The sequence below is a fragment of the Mandrillus leucophaeus genome, unplaced genomic scaffold, assembly GCF_000951045.1.
Source record: "Mandrillus leucophaeus isolate KB7577 unplaced genomic scaffold, Mleu.le_1.0 Scaffold41, whole genome shotgun sequence".
Lineage (NCBI taxonomy): Eukaryota > Metazoa > Chordata > Mammalia > Primates > Cercopithecidae > Mandrillus > Mandrillus leucophaeus.
In genome coordinates, this window is record NW_012104365.1 from 900,021 (window position 1) to 920,277 (window position 20,257).

Genomic DNA, 20,257 nt, shown 5'->3' on the forward strand with positions numbered 1-20,257 from the left:
CCCCCCCAGCCCCCCAGCTGCTGTCTGTCTTTTGTGCGGAATTGTGTGCCTGCCACAAGATTCCCTTCCTGCGGCATCCTCTACCCCTTCTCCAGATGGAATTTTCTGGATGCCTGACATTGTTTACACTCTTCTCCGGACGAGAGTTAATGACTACCTCCATTTTCTGTCAGATCATGGATGTCCTTTCCTATATTGCTTTAGAATTGCCAAAGAGACTCCTTTTGTGAGTGGTAGAGTAGAATTCTTCAGGAAAGACGTAAAGGCTTTTTCTATACCTCAAAAATTGGACTTTCTGGGCAGTTCTAGCAATACATCAATTGCTACTCTTTTAAAAACATCTAGAAATGAGATTTACGGATTGATTAGATTGGTTTGAAAATTATTTTTAGGGGTTCACGCCTGTAATCCCAGCACTTTGGGAGGCTGAGGCAGGCGGATCACGAGGTCAGGAGATGGAGACCATCTTGGGTAACACGGTGAAACCCTGTCTCTACTAAAAATACAAAAAATTAGCCCAGCTTTGTGTTGGGTGCCTGTAATCCCAGCTACTCCGGAGGATGAGGCAGTGAACCGAGATTGCGCCACTGCACTCCAGCCTGGGTGACAGAGCTAGACTCACTCTCAAAAAAAAAAAAAAAAAAAAAAATTATTTCTAGGGAAGTACTCTTCCTTTTTTATTTCCTCTCTTTCCTAAATGTTGCTTTTGTTGTCCTACCTGTATTTTCAGGTAAGCTTTTGGGTTTGTGCGTGACTGAGCTTGTAAATTTTTAATGCATTTTAACCAGACTGATGAAATTTACAGGAAGACAGAGATGCTACTGTGCGTCTAGGAGATAGTTTCTGAGGTAAAAAAGAAAAAAAGTCCTGTAATTTAAGTTTCATTTTTAAAATAATTTCTACAACTGGTGTGAGGACAAATGAGCGACTTCTCAGAATTCTGTAAGAATGTGGCCCCTGTCTTCCTATTATTCCTCCATTCCTCTTTGTTACCCCACGTCTCAGCTTCCAAGTTATACGCAACTTTGAGGTTCAAGTCTCCATGATCTGTTCATAGCAGGGCAGATCTAACTCTTGATATTTTATTCCTTGCTTTGGTCTAAAAGAATTCATAACCGGCCCACTTTATTTATTTATTTTTTTATCAGAACCCATAGAAACAATCAAGAGGCTTTTGCTGGAGAAAAAAAAACACGCCACTTGAGCTGCATTGCTAAGGATTGCAGTTCCCGGGGTACTCTTTTCTTTTGAGGTGGAAATCTTGAGAAAAGAAACCAAGTTGAAAGTATTTCAGTGACCCCCACAGTCCACCCAGTTGAGTTTGTTTTATTATTAAGAAAACGACACTTGTGAAATAAGCCAGAAAGCATAGATTCTTGAGTACATTTCTGCGTGTGAAAGTTTGTAAAGAGTATTTTGGGTGATATTTATTTCTTTCCTCTTTATCTCAGTCCTCTTGTCTTAAACAGTATTTAAGAAATGCTGTTGAATTTGGTACCTGAACAGGATTTTATATGACTGAAATATTCAAATGGACTGTTCCACTAGTATTGTTTAGAAGAAATATCTGGGTGAAAGGAAGTTTTCTGCTTTCCAAATGCTTCACTTTCCTCTACGACACAAAAAATAAGAGAACTGAAAGAGAAGCGAGAAAAGTACAATCACCTTAGTACTCCATGAGATAGAATATCTAAACGCGTTATGAAAACAGAACAGTATTCCCCCATCATCTTTTGCTGGTTTTCTCGTCGAATTAAGTTTTACTCGTCTGAAGTCTTGGTTTGAGCGAAGCCCTGAATACTCCTTCAATATTTGTCGCTTCACAAAGGCTGGACTTAGAAAGTTTTCTTTCCTAAGGTGATTAGAAAACCAAAATTGATGATGCCAACTCTAATATTTTCTTTCTTGTTTCTGTTTCTAGTTTGACAAGAGCCCATTTTTTTTCCCCTCTCAGGATTAATGAAGGAGAGAAGGGGAGATCTTTCTTCCCAGCTATTATCATTGAAATGGGTCAATTTCTCCTTTTTAAGGATGCAAATCTTGAGGAAAAATGAGCTCTCTCCAATACCTTAATTATATTTCAAGAAATGGGCTGTTGTTTATGAACTCATCCAGTGTTGAGAAACATTGAAAATAATCATTCAAACAGTAGATACTCTTGATTTCAATTTTGGCATTATATATTTCAAGAGGTATTTTCACTAATCATATTTTGTTTCTCCTCGTCTTATATATCCTTTTGCTCTCTAAATTTTCGATACACACTTGTGGTCTGGGCACAAATTTTAACTTAAGGATTGATTTTAAATATGACTTTCCACTAAATATTGTTTAGAAAAATTAAAAAAAATCTCTAAATGGGAAATCTTAAATTGATTGCCTTTTATCAAAGAAATAAGAGAAATAAGTACCACTAAGAAAAATAATTTCTGAAAGAAAATGCATGATTACTTTAGAAGAGACAAACTTTCAAAAAATTGCACTAGGAAAGAGAAATACCCTGGCATGGGTTGCTCGATTTTGATAAATGTATTTTTCTGCTCTTTCGATGGGTCCTTCAGCCACATCTCTCTGAGGAACCAGGGCTGAGGCTTCATCACCAAGTCAGCCCTCGTTAGATAGTTTTGTGAAGTGGCGATTCCTCAGGCTGGTCACTTCTGACTCTCAAAGCAGATGAAGCGCCCTTGTGGTGTGGAGATGGGATGATTCATAACCCATCTCCTCTGTGGCATTTACCACAATACCAATCATTGTGTAGTTGTGTCCTGTTTTTTTTTTTTTTTTAATCTTCAGCTACGTGTATACTACAACAAGTACATAGAATTAGGGCTTCTTAATTATTAGCAATAAACCTGTATTTAACTCCAGGGCAAGGCAGGGCAGGGGATGAGGGAGACCTCTATTTTTTCTCCTTGTCTTTCTTACTTTCCCTCTCACTGGAATCTCTTCTTTTGAATTCAGCACATAACTAAGGTTTTAAGTGACTAAAATATTTTAACTGGATTTTTTTCCCCCACTAACATAGTTTAGGAAAATTCCTCTGGGGCTGAAGTTATCAACGCAGCTGCCTTTCATTGAAAAAATAGAAAAGCAAAGAAAACTGCTCAGACAGATACTTTTCGAGGTAAAAGGTTTACCTAATCATGTTGAAGAGGTCGAATAGCTAAGTATTATGTGAGGATGGTGATGTAATTCTCTGAAATCAAGTAGATGAGAGTTATTTCTTCTTTTTACCCTTTGCACTTGTGTTACTCTGCCATGAGGTGATGGAGGAAGGTGGGAGGAAGCGCCCTTGGTGTTTCTTGTGCCCGATCTCTCTGTCACAAATCACCTCAAAATGTTTTCCCAAGGAGAAACAAAATGGCAGCCTGAACTCTAGGACTCCCTCATCCACTCTCTCCCTTCTTGTTTCTCTGACTAGAAGTAATGGTTCTGTACCATTATTTTTCCTGTCAGAATTAATAGGGAGATATTCTTTTCCTAAAGCTATTAGTTAAGTAATATTGCTTACAGAATTGCTGAAACAGGATAGCATCTCCTTCCCCAGGGTGTAAATCTTAAGAAATGATGATGCAATTGCTTAAACACATCAATTATGTTCCAAAGCCTGAACTTTTCTCTCCACAATTTTCATTTAGAGTTAAGAAAGTTTGAAATTAATGATCCATAAAGTAAATTCTCCTGATTCAATTTTGGCACTGAAGAATGCAAATAATATTAGCAATTTGTTCCCTTCATTTAGTTTTCCTTCTTCATCACAATTTATCCTCCCTTTATTTTAGAGCATTCTCTTCTTGTCTGGGCACAATTAAAGTTTTGACTTATCAAAAGATTTTAAGCATACTTTCCCCACTAAAAATGAAGTTTTTTTGAAGAAAATGGTAAGTGAAGTGTTCTTCAACTGATTGCCTTTCATCAAAGAAAGAGAAGACAAATGAGAACCATAGAGAAAAGTGGTTTCTGGGGGAAAAAAAAGAGACAGATTTTAAATTATTACTTAGAGAGGCAAAGCTTCAAAAAAAAAAAAATAGGATAGTACAGAAATACTCTAGATTTGGCTAGAGATGGAAAAAATATATTTTTCTCTTCCTTTCATGAATCTCTCAGTTTTTCTGTGCCTGAAAAACTAAATTTTAGTTACTGATGTGTGAGGATTTCTCTCTGTCTTTCAGCAACCTGTTCTGATCTTCTGGTAAGAGGACTGACTTGACTTTTAGTTTTGCCTGAGCATATTCAGGTATAATATACTTTGGGGGTTTTCTCATTATTTTGAGTCTGAATTTTTGAACCAATATGATTTTGTGTCTCTTATTTTTCTTTCCAACTGATAACGCAAAATCACGTTTGTTGCAAAAAAGAAAGCAGCATTGACTTATCCAAGGAAAGCCTGACAACTTCCAGCCTCACTGCCCCTGAGGCCAGAAAGTTAGGTTGACACACATCCTTCTACATCTTTCTCCACTCACATACGAATACAGACAGACACATTTTTTTGTTGTTGTTTTTTATACAAAGGCTTATATCAGATGTAGAAATCGGCAGTTCTTTTCTTCTTAATATGTTTTGTACATAACTCCAGGCCGATATGTATATGGAGATTGTTTTAATAGTGGCATCCAATCCCCTAGTTTGGATGTACTACTGTTTATCTATTCAACCCTTACTTTATTGATGGATGTTTATGTTGATACCTATTGTTTTTCCTACCACAGCTATTGCTGCAGTACACATGCTTGCCTAATTTCCCAAAGAGCGATTGCTAGATCAATAGTTTTATACTTATTTGTATCACCTTATAAGATACCACCAAATTACTTTTCAAAAACAGCTTTACTCTCCCATCAATATTTTTAACAGTATTTTTAAAAAGAAACTTTGCTTCAGCAAGACAGCAAACAAAACCAGGGTGAAGCTTTGCTCTCAGAGTGGGCGGCGCATGTGAGTTTCTTAAATAACAAGAGGTCACCACCAACCGGCCTCTCATTAGCAAATTCAGGCCACGGGTGTGTTGGGTAGCACAGTGCTACTGTTGTTTTGAAAACTAATTAGTTATGAATGTTTGAAAGCATGTGAAATACAGATTTCGACTTTTCTCCTGAAAAACGAACAGATCTGGTGAGCTGGACCCTCCAACCTTCATTGTCTCAGTTGGCTGGAGCTGGGGGTCAGCCGCCCCTGGGGCCTGCGCTTGCTGTTTGGCCATCCCCAGGCAGGCGCCTGAATTAGTGATTTGTCTGGCTCCTGTAGCATTTGAGTTTGTGATCTTTGGTTTGAACTAGGGTTTCTCAACCTGGGCACTGCTGACATTTGGCGACACACCATTCTTTGTTGCAGTGTGGGATGTGTAGCAGGGTCACTAGTCTCCACCCACAACATGCCAGGAGCATCCCCTCCACTCCAAGTCAGGACCACCCAAAATGTCTGTAGACATCACCATTGCTTTGGAACCACTGGTTTTTAACAAACTCACAAAACGCATTTTCCTCAGTCAATTTTGAGATAAACTTTTCAAAGACTGTTCCTGGGCAGTTTTCATTATTCCACTTGATGAAGGAACACTGTTGAATTCTGTACACGACCAAGCTTTATAGTCACCGAAATGTTTCAAACCAGCCCCATTCACTGAGTTTGGAGAAAGTATTTGAGAGGAAAAAGTGATCAAAACACGTTCCTTTCATCTCAGGAACAGAAATGGAGAGACGACGGCGATTACAGGTGGTTTCTGAAGTAAAAGCTTTACCTAATTACACACACATAAAAGATACAATTTCTAAATACTGTATGAAGAGGGTTGAATACATCTCTGGCACAAAGGTAGACATTGGCTTTGTACACTTTGGTTTTCTTCAGTGGTTTCTTTTGTTCGTTCATCACGGGTCTGGGCAAGCTCACCTCTCCCTCCACAGTCTCTCTCCTTGGGCTCACATAATCCTCCTCTGAAGGGATTTCTGAGGTATTTGGAGCCAGCAGGAGGCCGGGGATGGGTCAGGGGGGTCTCTCCAGAGCCCTCTTCTCTCTCTGTGCCTTCACTCTCCTTCTCTGACAGGACTTCCGACATCTTTTCTCATTAGAATTAATGAAGAAGTATTAATTCTTTCCCCAAAGCTATTAAGTCATAGTGCTCTGAAATTGCTGAAACAGAATAATTTCTCCTTCATTCTAGGGCGTAAATCTTGAGGAAAGATGAGAAGCTGTTTCAGGTATATCGATTATGTCCCAGGGAAGAGACCTGCATAGACAATTTTCATTTAGCAACAAGAAACTTAAAAGAATGATACACAAAGTAGATCAGCCAGTTTCTGTTTTGGCGTTCAATCTTGCAAATGGCATTTGCTTTTTTATCATCTTTTTTCCTTCTCCAATTTCATAATCCTATTTTCACTCTGTATTTTAAGGGCACACTCTTGATATCTGGACATGACAGAATTTTTAACTCAAAGCAAAATTTTAAACACCACTTTGCACTGAATTCAGGATTTCTGCAAGGGGAGGGTGGTTATCTTGATTGCCTTTCATCAAAGAAATAGAAAAGAAATGAGAATTACTAAGAAAAATGGTTGCTGAAATAAAAGATTTGTTTATGATTACTTAGAGGCAAACTTTCAAAAGATTGCATTAGGATAGTGCAGAAATACCCGAGGCTGTACTTGATAAATCCATCTTTCTGGTCCTCTCCCACAACCCTCCCTGCCTGTGCAGCTGAAGTCGGGGCTGCTTCTCACTGCTTACCGCCCACTAACTTCTGATTATTTTTTGATTGGCATTGACATCCGACGTCCCCCGTTCTCTCTGCCTGAGAGGAATAAAACCTCTTTCTTCCATCATTTTTAGCCATTTTTTTTTTTCCCTAAAGAGGCTTCATAAACAAAAAATGTAATAGGATTGCAGAAACAAATGAATTTACTGTTAAACTTTAGCATAACGTCAGGTATGCGACAGAGACTTAAAGAAAATTGGTTGAATAATTACATGAATAGATGATTCAGACTTAGAAAGCCGTCCAGAACAGGGCCGATGTCAGATGATTGACTGTGCGCATGGTTTTACTCTTTTCCATAGATAGATGTTGGGTTGGGGTCCTATATCATGGCCACCTAGTACCTTCATGCTTTTTCTTTCATGCTGTTTACCACATTTGCTTGGTGAATTTTTTATATAATTATTTGCTTACCGAATTTCTCCCCCAATAAACTAGAATTATCATGTGGGTGTGTCTGCCTCATTTTCCAGGGAACAAATGCCCTGTGTTTAGCATAGTCCTTGGTACAGTTGTTGGCTGTGCTCGGTGCCCAGTAAATATTTAGGCTCAATAACGTAGGCTCGAAAACAGGCTTAAAAATATTTGAATAATTAACTATCCACAAAGTGATTACTTTTAGAGATCTGCCCAGCTTTCTTTAAGTAATTGCTAGCACATTGTGGATCTTTTAATTCCAGGGATGCTTCTGAACAATTTAATCACAGATCAATTAATAGTCTAGGAAATTACTCCTATGTTCTTGTTCATATTTACAGTTTGCTTAGAAGGTTGATTTTGTAGACTCATTTTTAGCCCTTTTTAAAAATAATAATTCAGTCTTTGGAATCCAAATTCATGGAGTTTTGGTGTATTGGGACAAACCAAAAGACATATATCAAATTACTTACATTTTTAGTTAATGATATTTGAGCAGTGTATTTATAGCATTTTAGTATGGCTTAGACATTAGGCAGCTGGAAGAAGGTTTGGCATTAAAGATGTCTACAGTCATGTTGTAAGTTTCATCATGTTGTTTATTTATTTCATTTTCTTTCTAAGTATTTTACGGTTTCCTATAGCCTTTTCAAGATGGCCACATTTAAAATTGCTGTAACACTTCAAGCGGCCTCTTCCTCTAAATGCAGTCTGGCAATTATTTCTGAGGGAAATTATTAAAAACACAGCCTTTAATCAGGGAAGGAAGAGCACGGCACAGAGAGCTGTGATGAGAGATGGTCTCTCTAAGAAAAGTCACATAATTGTGTAAGAGCGATTGAATTTCTGAAGATTGCATTAAGACAGTGGAGTTTGTAATTTCTGAAGATGTAGGAAGTGATTCATATAGTATGATGCTGAAGCCTAAACGGAATCACATTCTGTGATTTAAAATTTGGCCAGGGAACTACTTACTTTTTGAAAAGGGCCATTCATTTAAAAGCAAGTTAGTGTCCTTCCTCAATAATCCAAATCAGTTTAACACACTTCAGTGACATTATTTGGGCATTTTTCACAATTATTAAAGATAACTCACTTTTCTCTGTAGACTGTATGGTCAAAAACAAATCAGATCAGTGGATTTTCTTCCTTTGCTTTCATAGATGAGTCAGAAGTTATTGGTCAAATGTGTACATGACCTTTCTGCTTAAGCTTAAAAACCAAAACAACCTGTTGGGAAGACATTTGGCCAATCTGATTATTTTCTCTACACTGATTGGTTTTACTTCTTCATTGAATTGAATGAATTGCCTGGTTGTTTTGTCACTGTGGGGACAGAGCTTAATTCACTTAGAGTGAGCGCTTGTGCTTGGTGAACGATGAGGCTAAGGAAATGCATATCATCACCATTAATTTTTGGTAATTTTTCATGGGTGAGAATGAAAACGTACCTTGAATCCACCTCTTTTTTCCCTTTCTACTTCTGGTGCTCTAGTCAAGCCATCTCATCTGGCCCCTAGATTATCCTAGTAAGCTTGTACCTGTTTTTCCCACCTCTATTCACCTCTCTCCCAAGTTTGGCTTCAAAATTTAAACTTCTTACCACAGTCACTTGTACTCTGCAAGATCTGAGTCCCTGTTGACTTCCCCCACATCATCTTGCCCCTGCCTCTTCATTCATGACTCTCCTTCCACATTGGCCCCCCATGAGTCCCTTGCTCCCCCAAGCTGCTTTCCCCTTTAAGGTCTCTGTATTGTTCCTTCTTTTGTCTAGAACATCCTTCGTGGACTTGTTCTTTCTCACTCTGAAGGTCTCATTTCTGATGTCGCCTTTCTGAGAAGTCTTCCTTGACTATATAAAAGTCGTCCCCAGTTACTCTTTGGAATAAGCCCCCTCATTACTCTCTTTACTACCCCCTGCTTATCGTGACTCTGTAGTATGCTTCCCTCCATTTCTCATTAGTCTCTGGAATAGCCTCCTGTTAATCGTTACTGCCTGTAATACTCTCATTTTCACTCTCGGTAATACCCCGCTCCTCGATTTGTTTCCTTTGTGACCCCATCACAATATGTGTCTGCTTCCTTGTCTTTGCTTCTCTTTCCCCATTACAGTAGAAGCTCTTGAGGGTCAGCGCCATCTTTGTTTTGTTCTTCTCAGACTCTTCAAGGTGGAGCATGGTGCCTGGGTCATTGAAGGGGCCCAGGATGTGGTTGTTGAACAGGTGAATGGAATAACAAAAGCCTCATTGTGTGCCATTAGACTACCAGAGTACACGGGAGGGTCAAGAAAGATTGTGTGGAAGAAAAAAGCATTGCTTTCTTTCCCAAACTGTGCACTTCTCTACGGATTTTCAAAGTTGATTTGCTCAGGATTAGCACACTTGGTAATCTAGTAACTTACCCCTTTAGATATAAGAAGTGGAACTGTTCTTTTGGTTTAAGATGGAGGATGGAACACATTTATTTACCTCTACTTTTCTCTAACAACTCACAAGAGGTTAGTAATTAAAGGTGTTTGTAATGTATAAGCTCACAAGGAGAAACGACTTGGAGAAGAAATGATGCCACTAGTTTGAAAGCTGGAGTGCAGAGTCTGAATGGGAACTGATGTAGCTGACCCCAAGGAATGGAATCCTGATTTAACAGTGGGAAGACTCCCCACAACTCAGACATTCATGGTACCAGGTGAGGCTGAAAACAAGATTGATTGAAAGACTAAGAAGCAATCAGACTTCAAATCCCACCCCGTTTCTAGCTTGGTAACTTCCTTCACCCTTGCGGAAGTCTAGGGACTTAGTCTCTGGACAGCATACAAAATGCTGGGGGACACTTGGCGTAATTAGTTCAGCAGGGGAGTGAGGGGACTAGATTGAAAATGGGGTTTGAGCAAATGTGAATACTGCATATGAGCCCCCAGAATCTCTTCTCTAATTTTGACTTCAGAATGCCAGCAGCCTGGCTTCTATTTTACAGTCAGGAGACCCAAGGACTCTTCCTGTAGAAGCTGACCAGTACACATGGAGACCTGCGGATAACTACTTCAGGGTTCCCACTGAAACAGAGCAACCACATAACCTAACAGTAGGGCCCATGGTTGACAGATTGCACTTGTAAAGAACACCAAGTCAGCCTTTTCGTGCCCATTTCCTAAACATAAGCAGCTAAGATTGCTGTATTTCTCAGGAAAGCCACTAACCTAGAGAGAAATAAAAATAAACTAATGGAAACAAAGGAATTTGGAAGAGGCACTATGGACTTCAACAACAACAACAAAAAACCATTATTAACATTGCTGGGGGTAAAAGAGAGGATGTTAGAGCCGTGAAATAAGAACAGATGCTATAAAAAAAGAACATGGGAAAGAACTCTTAGAAATTAAAAGCATATAGCAGAAATAGAAACTCATTGGAATATAAAGTTGAGGAAATTTCCCTGAAAGTGAAACAAAAAGACCAAGAAATAGAACATCAGAGTGAAAAGATAAGAAAAATAGAAGATTATACTAGGAGATCCAATAACCCAATAAGGGCAGTTCTAGAAAGAGAGAAAAGACAAAACAGAAGGGAAAAAAAATCAGAAATAACAGGTACATTTAAGAGTTATATTGTACAACATGGTAACTATAGTTAATAACAATGTTTTGTATTCTTAAAAATTGCTAAGAGTATACTTTAAGTATTCTTGCCAAAAAAAGATAAGCATATGGGCTAATACGTATGTTATTAATAATAAGCTAATTTAGTCAACCTACAATGTGTATATATTTCAAAACAATGCATTGTACATGAGAAAGAAAAAGGAAATAAAAACAGAACCACATTTTTCTAAAACCTGAGGACATGATTCAGGTTGAAAGAATTGATTGAGTGCCCAGACAATGAATGAAGATAGACCCAGACTGTGGTAACACCAGAAATAAGGAAGAGCCTCAGGGATTCCAGAGAGCGACAAACAAAAAGATTTCATCCAAAGGATCATGAATCATAAGTCATATTGTCTCCAGACTTCTCAACAACTAGAACACAATAGAACCATGGCTGCAACCCCAAAGGGAAATGATTTCTGATTCAAAATGTCATACCCAGCCAAGCTGCCAATTACATCTAAAGACTTATACTTCATATACCCTTTCTCATGAAACTACTAGAAGTTTTGTGTTAGGAAAGCAGGAGAGTAAACAAGAAAAAAGAAGTTGTAGAGGTTCAGGAACCAGGAAAGAAGTGAAGAGAATCAGCACAGCGGGGATGAAGGGAGACCCTGAGGGCACAGCCATGCTGTAGAGAAACATGGTCCACTTGGAGCAAATTAGAAAGTTTCAAGGAAACATTTCTCAGGGAATGAAATGAAACCCCAGACAATTGGAGAGGCGGTTGGAAAATGATTTTAGAAATAAGTCCATAGAAAACTCAGCGAAATTTTTAAAAAGTAAAATAATTAATTCCAGGGAAAGCAGTTTTGGCAAGAAAGGCAACATAATCATAGTATACTACATGATTCAGTGCTGACAGGTAATATATAATAATAGATTTTATATACATACATACATATATATATATATATATATATGTATACACACACACACACACAATAAACACGGAATATTCGCCTAAATGAAAACAGGCCATCAGTGTTAGAGAACTGTTGAGAAGATAGAGAGGTGGAATGTGTGCTTGTGTGTGGGGTCATGAAGGTTGAAGAGTGGGGGAGCTGGAAGAAGAGGGAAACCCTCCTCTCTCCCCATGAGAAGTCACAGCTACTACTTCCACAAGATATAGTCCTATAACAATGTTATTAGACATGAAGGAGATAAAAGTCAAAAGACTCCCAAATGGGAAAAGATGGATGGGTTGGCAGGGGTTGCTGTTTTTCTTAAAACATAGTAAGGCTTGACTTTTCAGACTGCACGTGTGTACCTTTCATCAAAATGAAAGCAAATTTAAAAGTGGGTCTAGTGCTTCTTCTCTAGTGACACAGTCATTTTAAGATATTTCCCTGATCTCATATCATGATGGAACCTGCCCTCTCTGAAATTTTGTGATCCTTTTGACTGGTCTGCCAGGTCATTAGTGCAGGTGAAGGATGAGGGAAAGACAGGTACAAGAAATGCTGCTTTGCAGATATTGTCAGGGCCCTTCTTTCTTTCCACAATCACAACAATAACCACCACAACAAGACAACAGCATCACAAAAGCCAACCTCATCCCTTGCTGCCCAGCACTCTAGTGGGAATTAAGACATGGTTTATTTCTAAGTTCCCACTATACATCGATTGAAACGTCTATTCTGACCACTTTGTAATATGTCCAGAGAATTCAAGCTGATCTAAAATTTACCTAAACAGACATGACCAGGAATACAACTCTGATGAGAAGAAGCAACATGAAATATAGATATATTTTATGATATGTATCATTCAGGGATTTTTCTCCTTTGAGAACTGGTTTGGCCATTTCCTTTTTTCATAGAGTGGATATATTTTATTTGACCAAGCGTGAATTGGTTGGAGATAAATTGAGTTCTTGCACACACCCTGTGAGATGAGGGTTAATGAGCTCAGAGGCGATCATGAAGTCATGGACCACCTCCCAGGAAATTACTCTTTGCTAATTTTATAATTCCAGATGTACGTAAATGTGCCTCTCCCCTTTCAGGTCTGAATCTGCAAGAGGAGCCATCTCATGCCACCACAGAATCACCTCCTTGTTGTGGGAAGGAAGAGAAGAAGGAAGGTGACTGCAGTCAAACCTCAGGAACCCTCTCTCTTGGTACGAGTTCAAGGACTGTCAGGGAAATGGACAAACGAACTGTGAAGGTGGGCATGATGATTTTGAACTGCCCCTACCTATTGCTGGTCTAGATTTATAGCTCTGCTTGTTCTTGTTGCTCTTGTTCAGTGTGGCAGAACTTACTCGGATCACCTTATGAAGATTTGCCTCAAAGAAAGCCCATTAAGACAAACAAATAAGTCAAAACATTCTGTATCAAATGACTGAGCAGCTTTGGTAGTGCAAACATTGGGATGATTTCTGATGGTTTCTTTAAAAAACCCAAGTATGTTATTACTGCACACCTGAATAGAGAGATGGCTGACAGGTGCCACTGCAACATGAAACCCCCCAGATTGTGGGGCTGCGTGTTGAAAACCACTAAAATACATATCCAGACCACACTTGGAAAAACACTCATCTGGAAAAAAACAAAAACAAACAAGCAAAAACCTTCAATACACAGTCCTATAAAATAGTACATCCGCTTCATGAGCAGTAGTGACTTAAAAAAGGAAGCTGAGAACTGGTTAGATGATTGAGCAGTTCTGTTTTTCACAAAGCCAGATAAAAGCACAGGATCTCAGCAACCTATTTTATATCAATCGGGAGCTTTATTCGAGTTAATGCACCAATTAGTTATTAATGGAAACTTATTGAGGGCGTCATATTGAAGTTCACGCTTGGTAAAGAATCATTAAGACCTCAAGACCTGTTTTCATTGAGGACCACGTTTCTGACCACATTTTCTTTGTACCAATTAACCTTTTTCCCCCCCCATTTTTTCTCTTTGCACTTTGTTGCAGGATATTTCTCCATCTGCCGGTGAGCACAGTGACTGTACTGCTCACAGCACTGCTGCCACATCAGGATTCTCTCTGCAATCTGACACCTACCTGGCAGTGGTTAATGACGCTCCTCTACCCCCTGGCAAAAGTCTTGACCTTGGGTTGCTGGAGACTCAGCTGCCGGCCTCCCAGGATCCAGTCTCAACAGATCCCAAACCATGCATTTTCTCAGATGCTCAAGGGCCTTCTTCCTTTGGGTCCAAAGGAACTTTTCCCCGCCACGACATTGCTACCTCTGTGGCTCCCATTTGTATATCTCTGCCAGCGAGAACAGATCACATAGCCCAGGAAATTCACAGTGCTGAACCACAAGACCACAGCCAGACTGCAGGGAGGACTCTGATACCAAGCTCCCCGGACAGCAAAGCCACAGGAGAGGGCAGAGCACAGACCCTCTTGCCAGGGAGACCTTCATCTGGACAAAGAATTTCAGATTCGGTTCCACTGGGGTCAACTGAAAAAACTCATCTTGAAATACCAGCTTCAAGACCAAGTTCAGCTAGTTCACACCAAAAGGAAGGGAGACACAAGACATTTTTTCCTTCCAGAGGCCAGTATGGGTGTGGGGAAATGGCCGTCCCCTGCCCCTCTTTAGGAAGTGACGGTAGGAAACGTCAGGTATCTGAATTAATCACTCGGAAGGATTCTGTAGTTCCTTCTAAGCCAGAGCAGCCCATAGAAATTCCTGAAGCCCCTTCTAAATCCCTCAAGAAGAGGAGTCTGGAAGGAATGAGAAAGCAAACTCGAGTGGAGTTCAGTGATACCAGCAGCGACGACGAAGACCGATTGGTTATAGAAATATGAAGCTTCCAGAGAAAGATGGTATCTTTGGTCGAAGACTGTTGACGCTTCACAAGTAAATGTTGTCAGACTGGCGGAAGAACTAAACTCTATCTGTGAAACACCTACAGATTAGGAAAGCCATTTTGAGTTATTTACAAGCCAACTCCAACCAACTCCTGACCCCCAACTCAGCCACAGTGTTCCCCAGCTCCCCTTGGGAGTGCTCTGCTTATGTTCACATGGTGCCAGGCAGGGCAGACATGGCAAGGAAGCAAACTCCGGAAATGGTCAACGTGCACAGTGACTGGGCCTTGACTCCCAGCCGCCTCTTCTGCCCCTGTCCCCCACTGCCTCTCTGCAATCAAATGGCACTAACCAAGAAAGCCACAATCAACACGTTTCTTCACAAGTGGATCCCACACAGTCGAGGCAACTGGCTTTCTCCGTTAGTAAACTGAGGGTTTGCTTCCAAGGTAGAGAGCATACTTGGGATAATTGGAGTAGCTTGACAAAGAGACAGGGGTGTGAACTGGGCACAAAGATACTTCTGTTCATTTTGGAGACAAAATTTGGGTACATTAAAAAACTGAAACTTGTTCAGAGTATTGACGTCCTTAGTGGAGTTGTAAATACACTTCAAAATGCCTATGATCCGGTGAAATGCTGATTACTTTTAAATGTTGCACAAATGGTCAATGCTTATTTATGGTCAGGTGACACAAGTACATGCTCTTGTGCCTGGTGCCTTTGCTGTGGAGATCTCTGAGACCGTTGGTTTTTCTAGTTTTTGCAAAGGAACATTGTGTTAAAAGTTAATAGAACTGTCTGTCTGTAATGAGTCATTTTTAAGAGGGAAAAATTCACTTATTTTCCTCTGATTCTTTTTGTCATATTGTGCTCTGAGCAGTTTCAATTAGAGGGTTACATTTTAGTAATCTGTACAGCTTAAACTGATGCCTGCTCATCGTGACGGGAGCCTTTTAGATTTCCTTCAGAAGCTTCAAGGATACAAAACTAATTGGAGTTTTGACGCTGTTTTACATCTCAGTAATTTTATTTTCGGGGCTTAGTGTTACTTTGCTGTCAAATTAAATCAGCCTCTGTATTGTGCACGTCAGAACTGCACAGATAAAATTCTCCAGTATTCCAAGCCAGTGCGCCCCTGTGCAGAAGAAAACAGCAGGTCTGCATCAACCAGCCCAGTGAGCAAAGCCTCAGACCCACTGCCTTCCTCTCCCCATCCTTCCATGGGAGAGGAGAAACTTAAAGAGGTTTACATTGCTGTATTTCAATAAAATTTTATACTTGCTTTTGGTATGATTTTGTACAATTTGAAATTTATAGCTGAGCTCTTTTGGTTTAACTTTGATGTAATGATGTTCATGTGACATCTTGTACTTCAAAGACACGGCAATGCAGAGCATCTCACACATACGAATACACTTTCGTCAGTCTGTGCCTGTGACTAAGTATGGTCAAATTTCAAGTATCTTCATGTGAATTTTCCAATTTTGGTGTTATTCATAGAAAACTTCAATGCCAGACCAGCTTCCCTGGTTACTTAGTATATATTTGTGACCATTTTCATATGCACTCATAAATATCCAAGGATTTCAGGCCCAGCCAAGAAAAACATAAGAAGGGAGGTAAAAAGGATGTTGGACATTCACTTAGTGTACTTTTTAAACCCAACAAAAGTGATGTGGTGATTGTCTCCCTTTTTGAATGATTCATGCCACTATAATGAGAGAGGCAGTGTAGGCAAATGGTCTGAGCCTTGGATGGAGATTGAAGTCCTGACTTTAGCTGGGAAATCTTGGTTGAGAGTCTCTCTGTACCTCAGTTTCCCTAAGTGAGAATAAGAGAGTTGGACAAGATGAATGTATCTCCAGGTTCCAATTTTTCTGAGAATGGTTGATAGAGAAGCTGCTCTCTCCTTAAAATGCGTGGACTCAATGGCTTGAAGATATTCTCCATGGGGAACCGTTGCCACGGGGGCCTTGCATGCAAGAAGTTTGGGTGGGGACAGTGAGGAACTGAAATGCAAACACCTTCCACCAATTATTGCTGTGAAGAACCTGAACCTGAAGAAGCTCCATCTAATTTTTTCCCCAGAGTTCCAGATTTTAGGGTGCAATCATCCAGCCTATACATGTGACTCATAGTTCAAAAAATTAAAAGCAAAACCAGAACTCTCCGGTAAGAATGGAGAAAACCTATCTGTAGGCTGAACTGGCTCCTTTGTCTTAGGAGGCACTGGTCAGGGGAAAAAATCTGTCTTCTAGACCCCTCCTTTCTGGGTGGCTACTGTGGCATGAACGGGATCACTGGCTGTAAATCAGTAAGTCATAGCTCCAAATAGCACCAACTTCAGGATAATGGTGGAAGCTGTGTCCTTCTAGGAGCCACCGTTGCCAGCTGTCACATCCCAACCTGGGTCAAATATGGCAGAATATTGATTTCATCTCTAACTCCCTGTATCTCTTACAAAGGTAGAACAGGTAGCCAAACCACCTTGCTTTGCTGGTCTTTGGCTAGTGGCTGGCAGTGTTTACAAGTGTACCTTACTTTATATCAACATGAATTTGTGAAAAAGCTGTATTTCAATGGATTTTTTAAAATTAAAAATGTATTTTGAATGACCCTAAGGGAGCTGGCTCTTGAAAAAATCCTAAGGTAAAGATTTTTTTTTTTTAATGAAGAATCTTTTTATAAAGCAATGAACAATCTCTGATTTTATAAATCTTAATTTTCCTTTGGGTTTCTTAAAGCGAAATACAATTATAAGAATACATTTTAAGGGTAACATCAACAACCTAGAACCCAGTTTGGGTTAATGAAAATAAAATGTCAGTATTATCAATTGATAACTACCACAGTTGTATACTCTGCAAGTGTGTACTGCATGATGGTTAAGGAAAAACAAATTTATTTTAGAACAAAGCAACCAGAGTTTAAAGATCAGGGATTTCCCTCTTTCCCCAGTGCTAATTTTCCAGTGTTAATTTTATTGTATCTTTAGGTAAGGGTCTTAACCAACTGATGCCTCAGTTTCTTCCACAGAGAGTAGTTACAGGGACGCTGTCATGACCTAAGGAAAGGGCACTGAATTTTTTTTTTGCCAATCTCAAAAGTGACATTTCCCCATGATGTTCAAGACTCACCAAGTTTCTCTCTCCACCTGTACCTACACCCAGCTAAATCTTGCTGTTAAAGATGTATGGAGGGAAGAGGGTTCAATCCTCCCCTCCTTGGCAACCTACGTTGTTAAGTGACTCAAAGTCATGTGATTTTTAGTGGACAACTGGAATCCTCCTTCTTGTAAAACATGTTGAAAAACAGCTCATCTCTCCTGTTAGGCTTAACCCTTGAGATATGAGACAAAGCTAATAACCCCTTTGGTTCACATCTCACAGTAACCAGGAGAACCTATGGTTCATTTGCCAAGTGATTAAAAAAAAAAGATGGAGGAGAGTGTCTCTGAATTTTAATGAAAACACTGCCAATAGCATGGTGGTAACCTAGGGTAAGTCAGACTTTTTCTTCCTGAAATCACTCTTCTAAAGCTGAGACCGGAAGAGGAACCTTGTAGAAGCGCACTGTGACCACAGTTCTTGACATGAAAGATAAACAATTTGCAGTCTCATGCCAAAAAGTATTTCCTTGCATTTACATTCATTACTTAGAATGATCACATTATTCATTTTTTCCCCCCAGCACAGAAATTTGCATTTTGCACAAAATTTGCCTGGTGCAGCAGATTTTTATAGTTATGGAAACTGTCGTCATTATCGGAATGTGCTGCTGCTCAACTCCCCAGACATAATTTAATATGGTGAGGAGAAAATGGCCTGCCCGGCTCTATGGGTGATCATATTTCTACTATTGCAGCAAACTGGGCTTGTGTATTTTTTCTCACTTCAGTTGTTATTCCCATAGTTCATGTAGGGAGGCACTTTGGCTTTTGAAACACGACATTTCTCAATACTTAAGCACAATTTCTTGTCCTTATTTTTCAGAACCCATTAAATATAAGGGTCAGGACCTAGAAAATATTATGTGCTAGATTTATACACTATATGATTCTTTTCATCCATGCTTTGCACTTATACATAATTTGGTCTGAAGAAGTATAGGAACAGTCAAGCACATTACTTCACCATTGGAAGAACAGGAACCAGGGAAAAACATCAGCCTCTGCTACTTGGAGCACTAGAGGATGACGGAATGTCTTTTATATGCGGTCGACTGTTCAGGATTTACTACTCAATTGCTTGTTCACAATCAGGGAATTGATTGGCTTCTGGGTTGGTTGTTGAAATTTCTTTCTTTATATGATTAAATTATTTTGTTTTGATAAAAATAAAACTTAAAATGCAAATGTCTCATGTGATTTGTTAACATTTTAACTAAAACCATTGCAAACCATATCCTTTATGAATGGGACATCTGATTATTCCTAATCATTGACCCAATGCCTCGTCGGCCATATTGGTATCCCATTCCACTCAACAAAGGGATTAGGTCATGTCCAATGATCTCATTTTCTTGTGGTGCTTCCTTTTCACATATAGCTTGTTTGTCATTATCTGCCATATTTTATAGTCCGTAACTGAGGAATCTAATTTTAAATTCTTAAGTGTAGCGAAACTTTGAAGCCACAGGAGGGCACGATCCCACAGTGCAATAATCTAGAACCTTTTTCCCTTGGAATTGATGTTTTCTGGACATTTAGCATTACTCATTAACAGAGAAAACATCCTTAAATCAAAATCATAGCTTGTTATGAGGGTGATTTATATACTCCTCGCAATAATAAGTAGACTTACTTTTATAGCCCAACACAATATTATTAGTCTATTTACATATTTCTTGAAGACACTTGAAGTCAGTGGGGTGCAATTCATTGGAGGGAAAAGTGGGATTGAGGATATGGAAGGAACAGATATACTAACTGATGGCTCTTAATAGCTTTTTTCCAAACTCATCAAACTGTAATCGCAATTATTATAATTAATCTGTTTGTTCCAAACTTCAGTCATTTGAGAACCATCTTGATGCTTTTTGCTATATGTATCAAGATGCCACGTATGGGTATATTTTTTACTTAATACTTTTATTTAAATTATCTCTGTGTTAAAGAAGCAATTATTGCCCTAAGCAATAATGTCTATGAAAACTTGTTGAATTTTTTAGTTAAGTATATTTTCAAATATGCATTAAAATATAGTAAAACTATTAAAAATTGTTCATGCGTCGGTTAAATATCATCTTCATACTACCAGTGGTGTACCCAGTGGACTTGGGGAAACATCGAGATAACCTAAACAGTATGTTTGCTGTTAGGTTCTCTAGTTATTCTAGCTCCTGTTAAGCAGAGCTCTGTCTCCATTTTTTCTCCAATACAATAGAACTGGTGACCACAAACAGAATTGTGGGATTATTGGATAAGGGTCTTTGATCAAACTGTATAGTTAAATAATTGACATTTCAAATCAAAGGATTTTGGTCTCAAAGGAATAATCACATAATGTTTTGTTGCATAAACATTTTTTTTTATTTGTTTTGGTGTTTTGAGTGTTGGCTGATTAGTCAGTGAGTACAGAAATGATATATAGGAATGCATAGTTAGGAATTCATGCCCAGCTACAAGCACTGCCGTAAGTTCTGCTGAAATAACTGCTTCC

The 20,257-nt window shown here is 39.2% G+C and overlaps 1 protein-coding gene across 1 annotated transcript in view; it reads left to right on the forward strand.

The window, feature by feature from the left end:
- Positions 1–18,951, forward strand: part of ZNF831 (zinc finger protein 831) — a 73,410-nt gene extending 54,459 nt beyond the window's left edge. Inside the window, exons 4-5 of the mRNA XM_011992325.1 lie at positions 12,826–12,986; positions 13,746–18,951. Coding sequence (XP_011847715.1) covers positions 12,826–12,986; positions 13,746–14,591 — 1,007 coding nt within the window. The 3' untranslated portion in view covers positions 14,592–18,951. The remainder of the gene's footprint in view (positions 1–12,825; positions 12,987–13,745) is intronic.
- Positions 18,952–20,257: the final 1,306 nt, after the last annotated feature.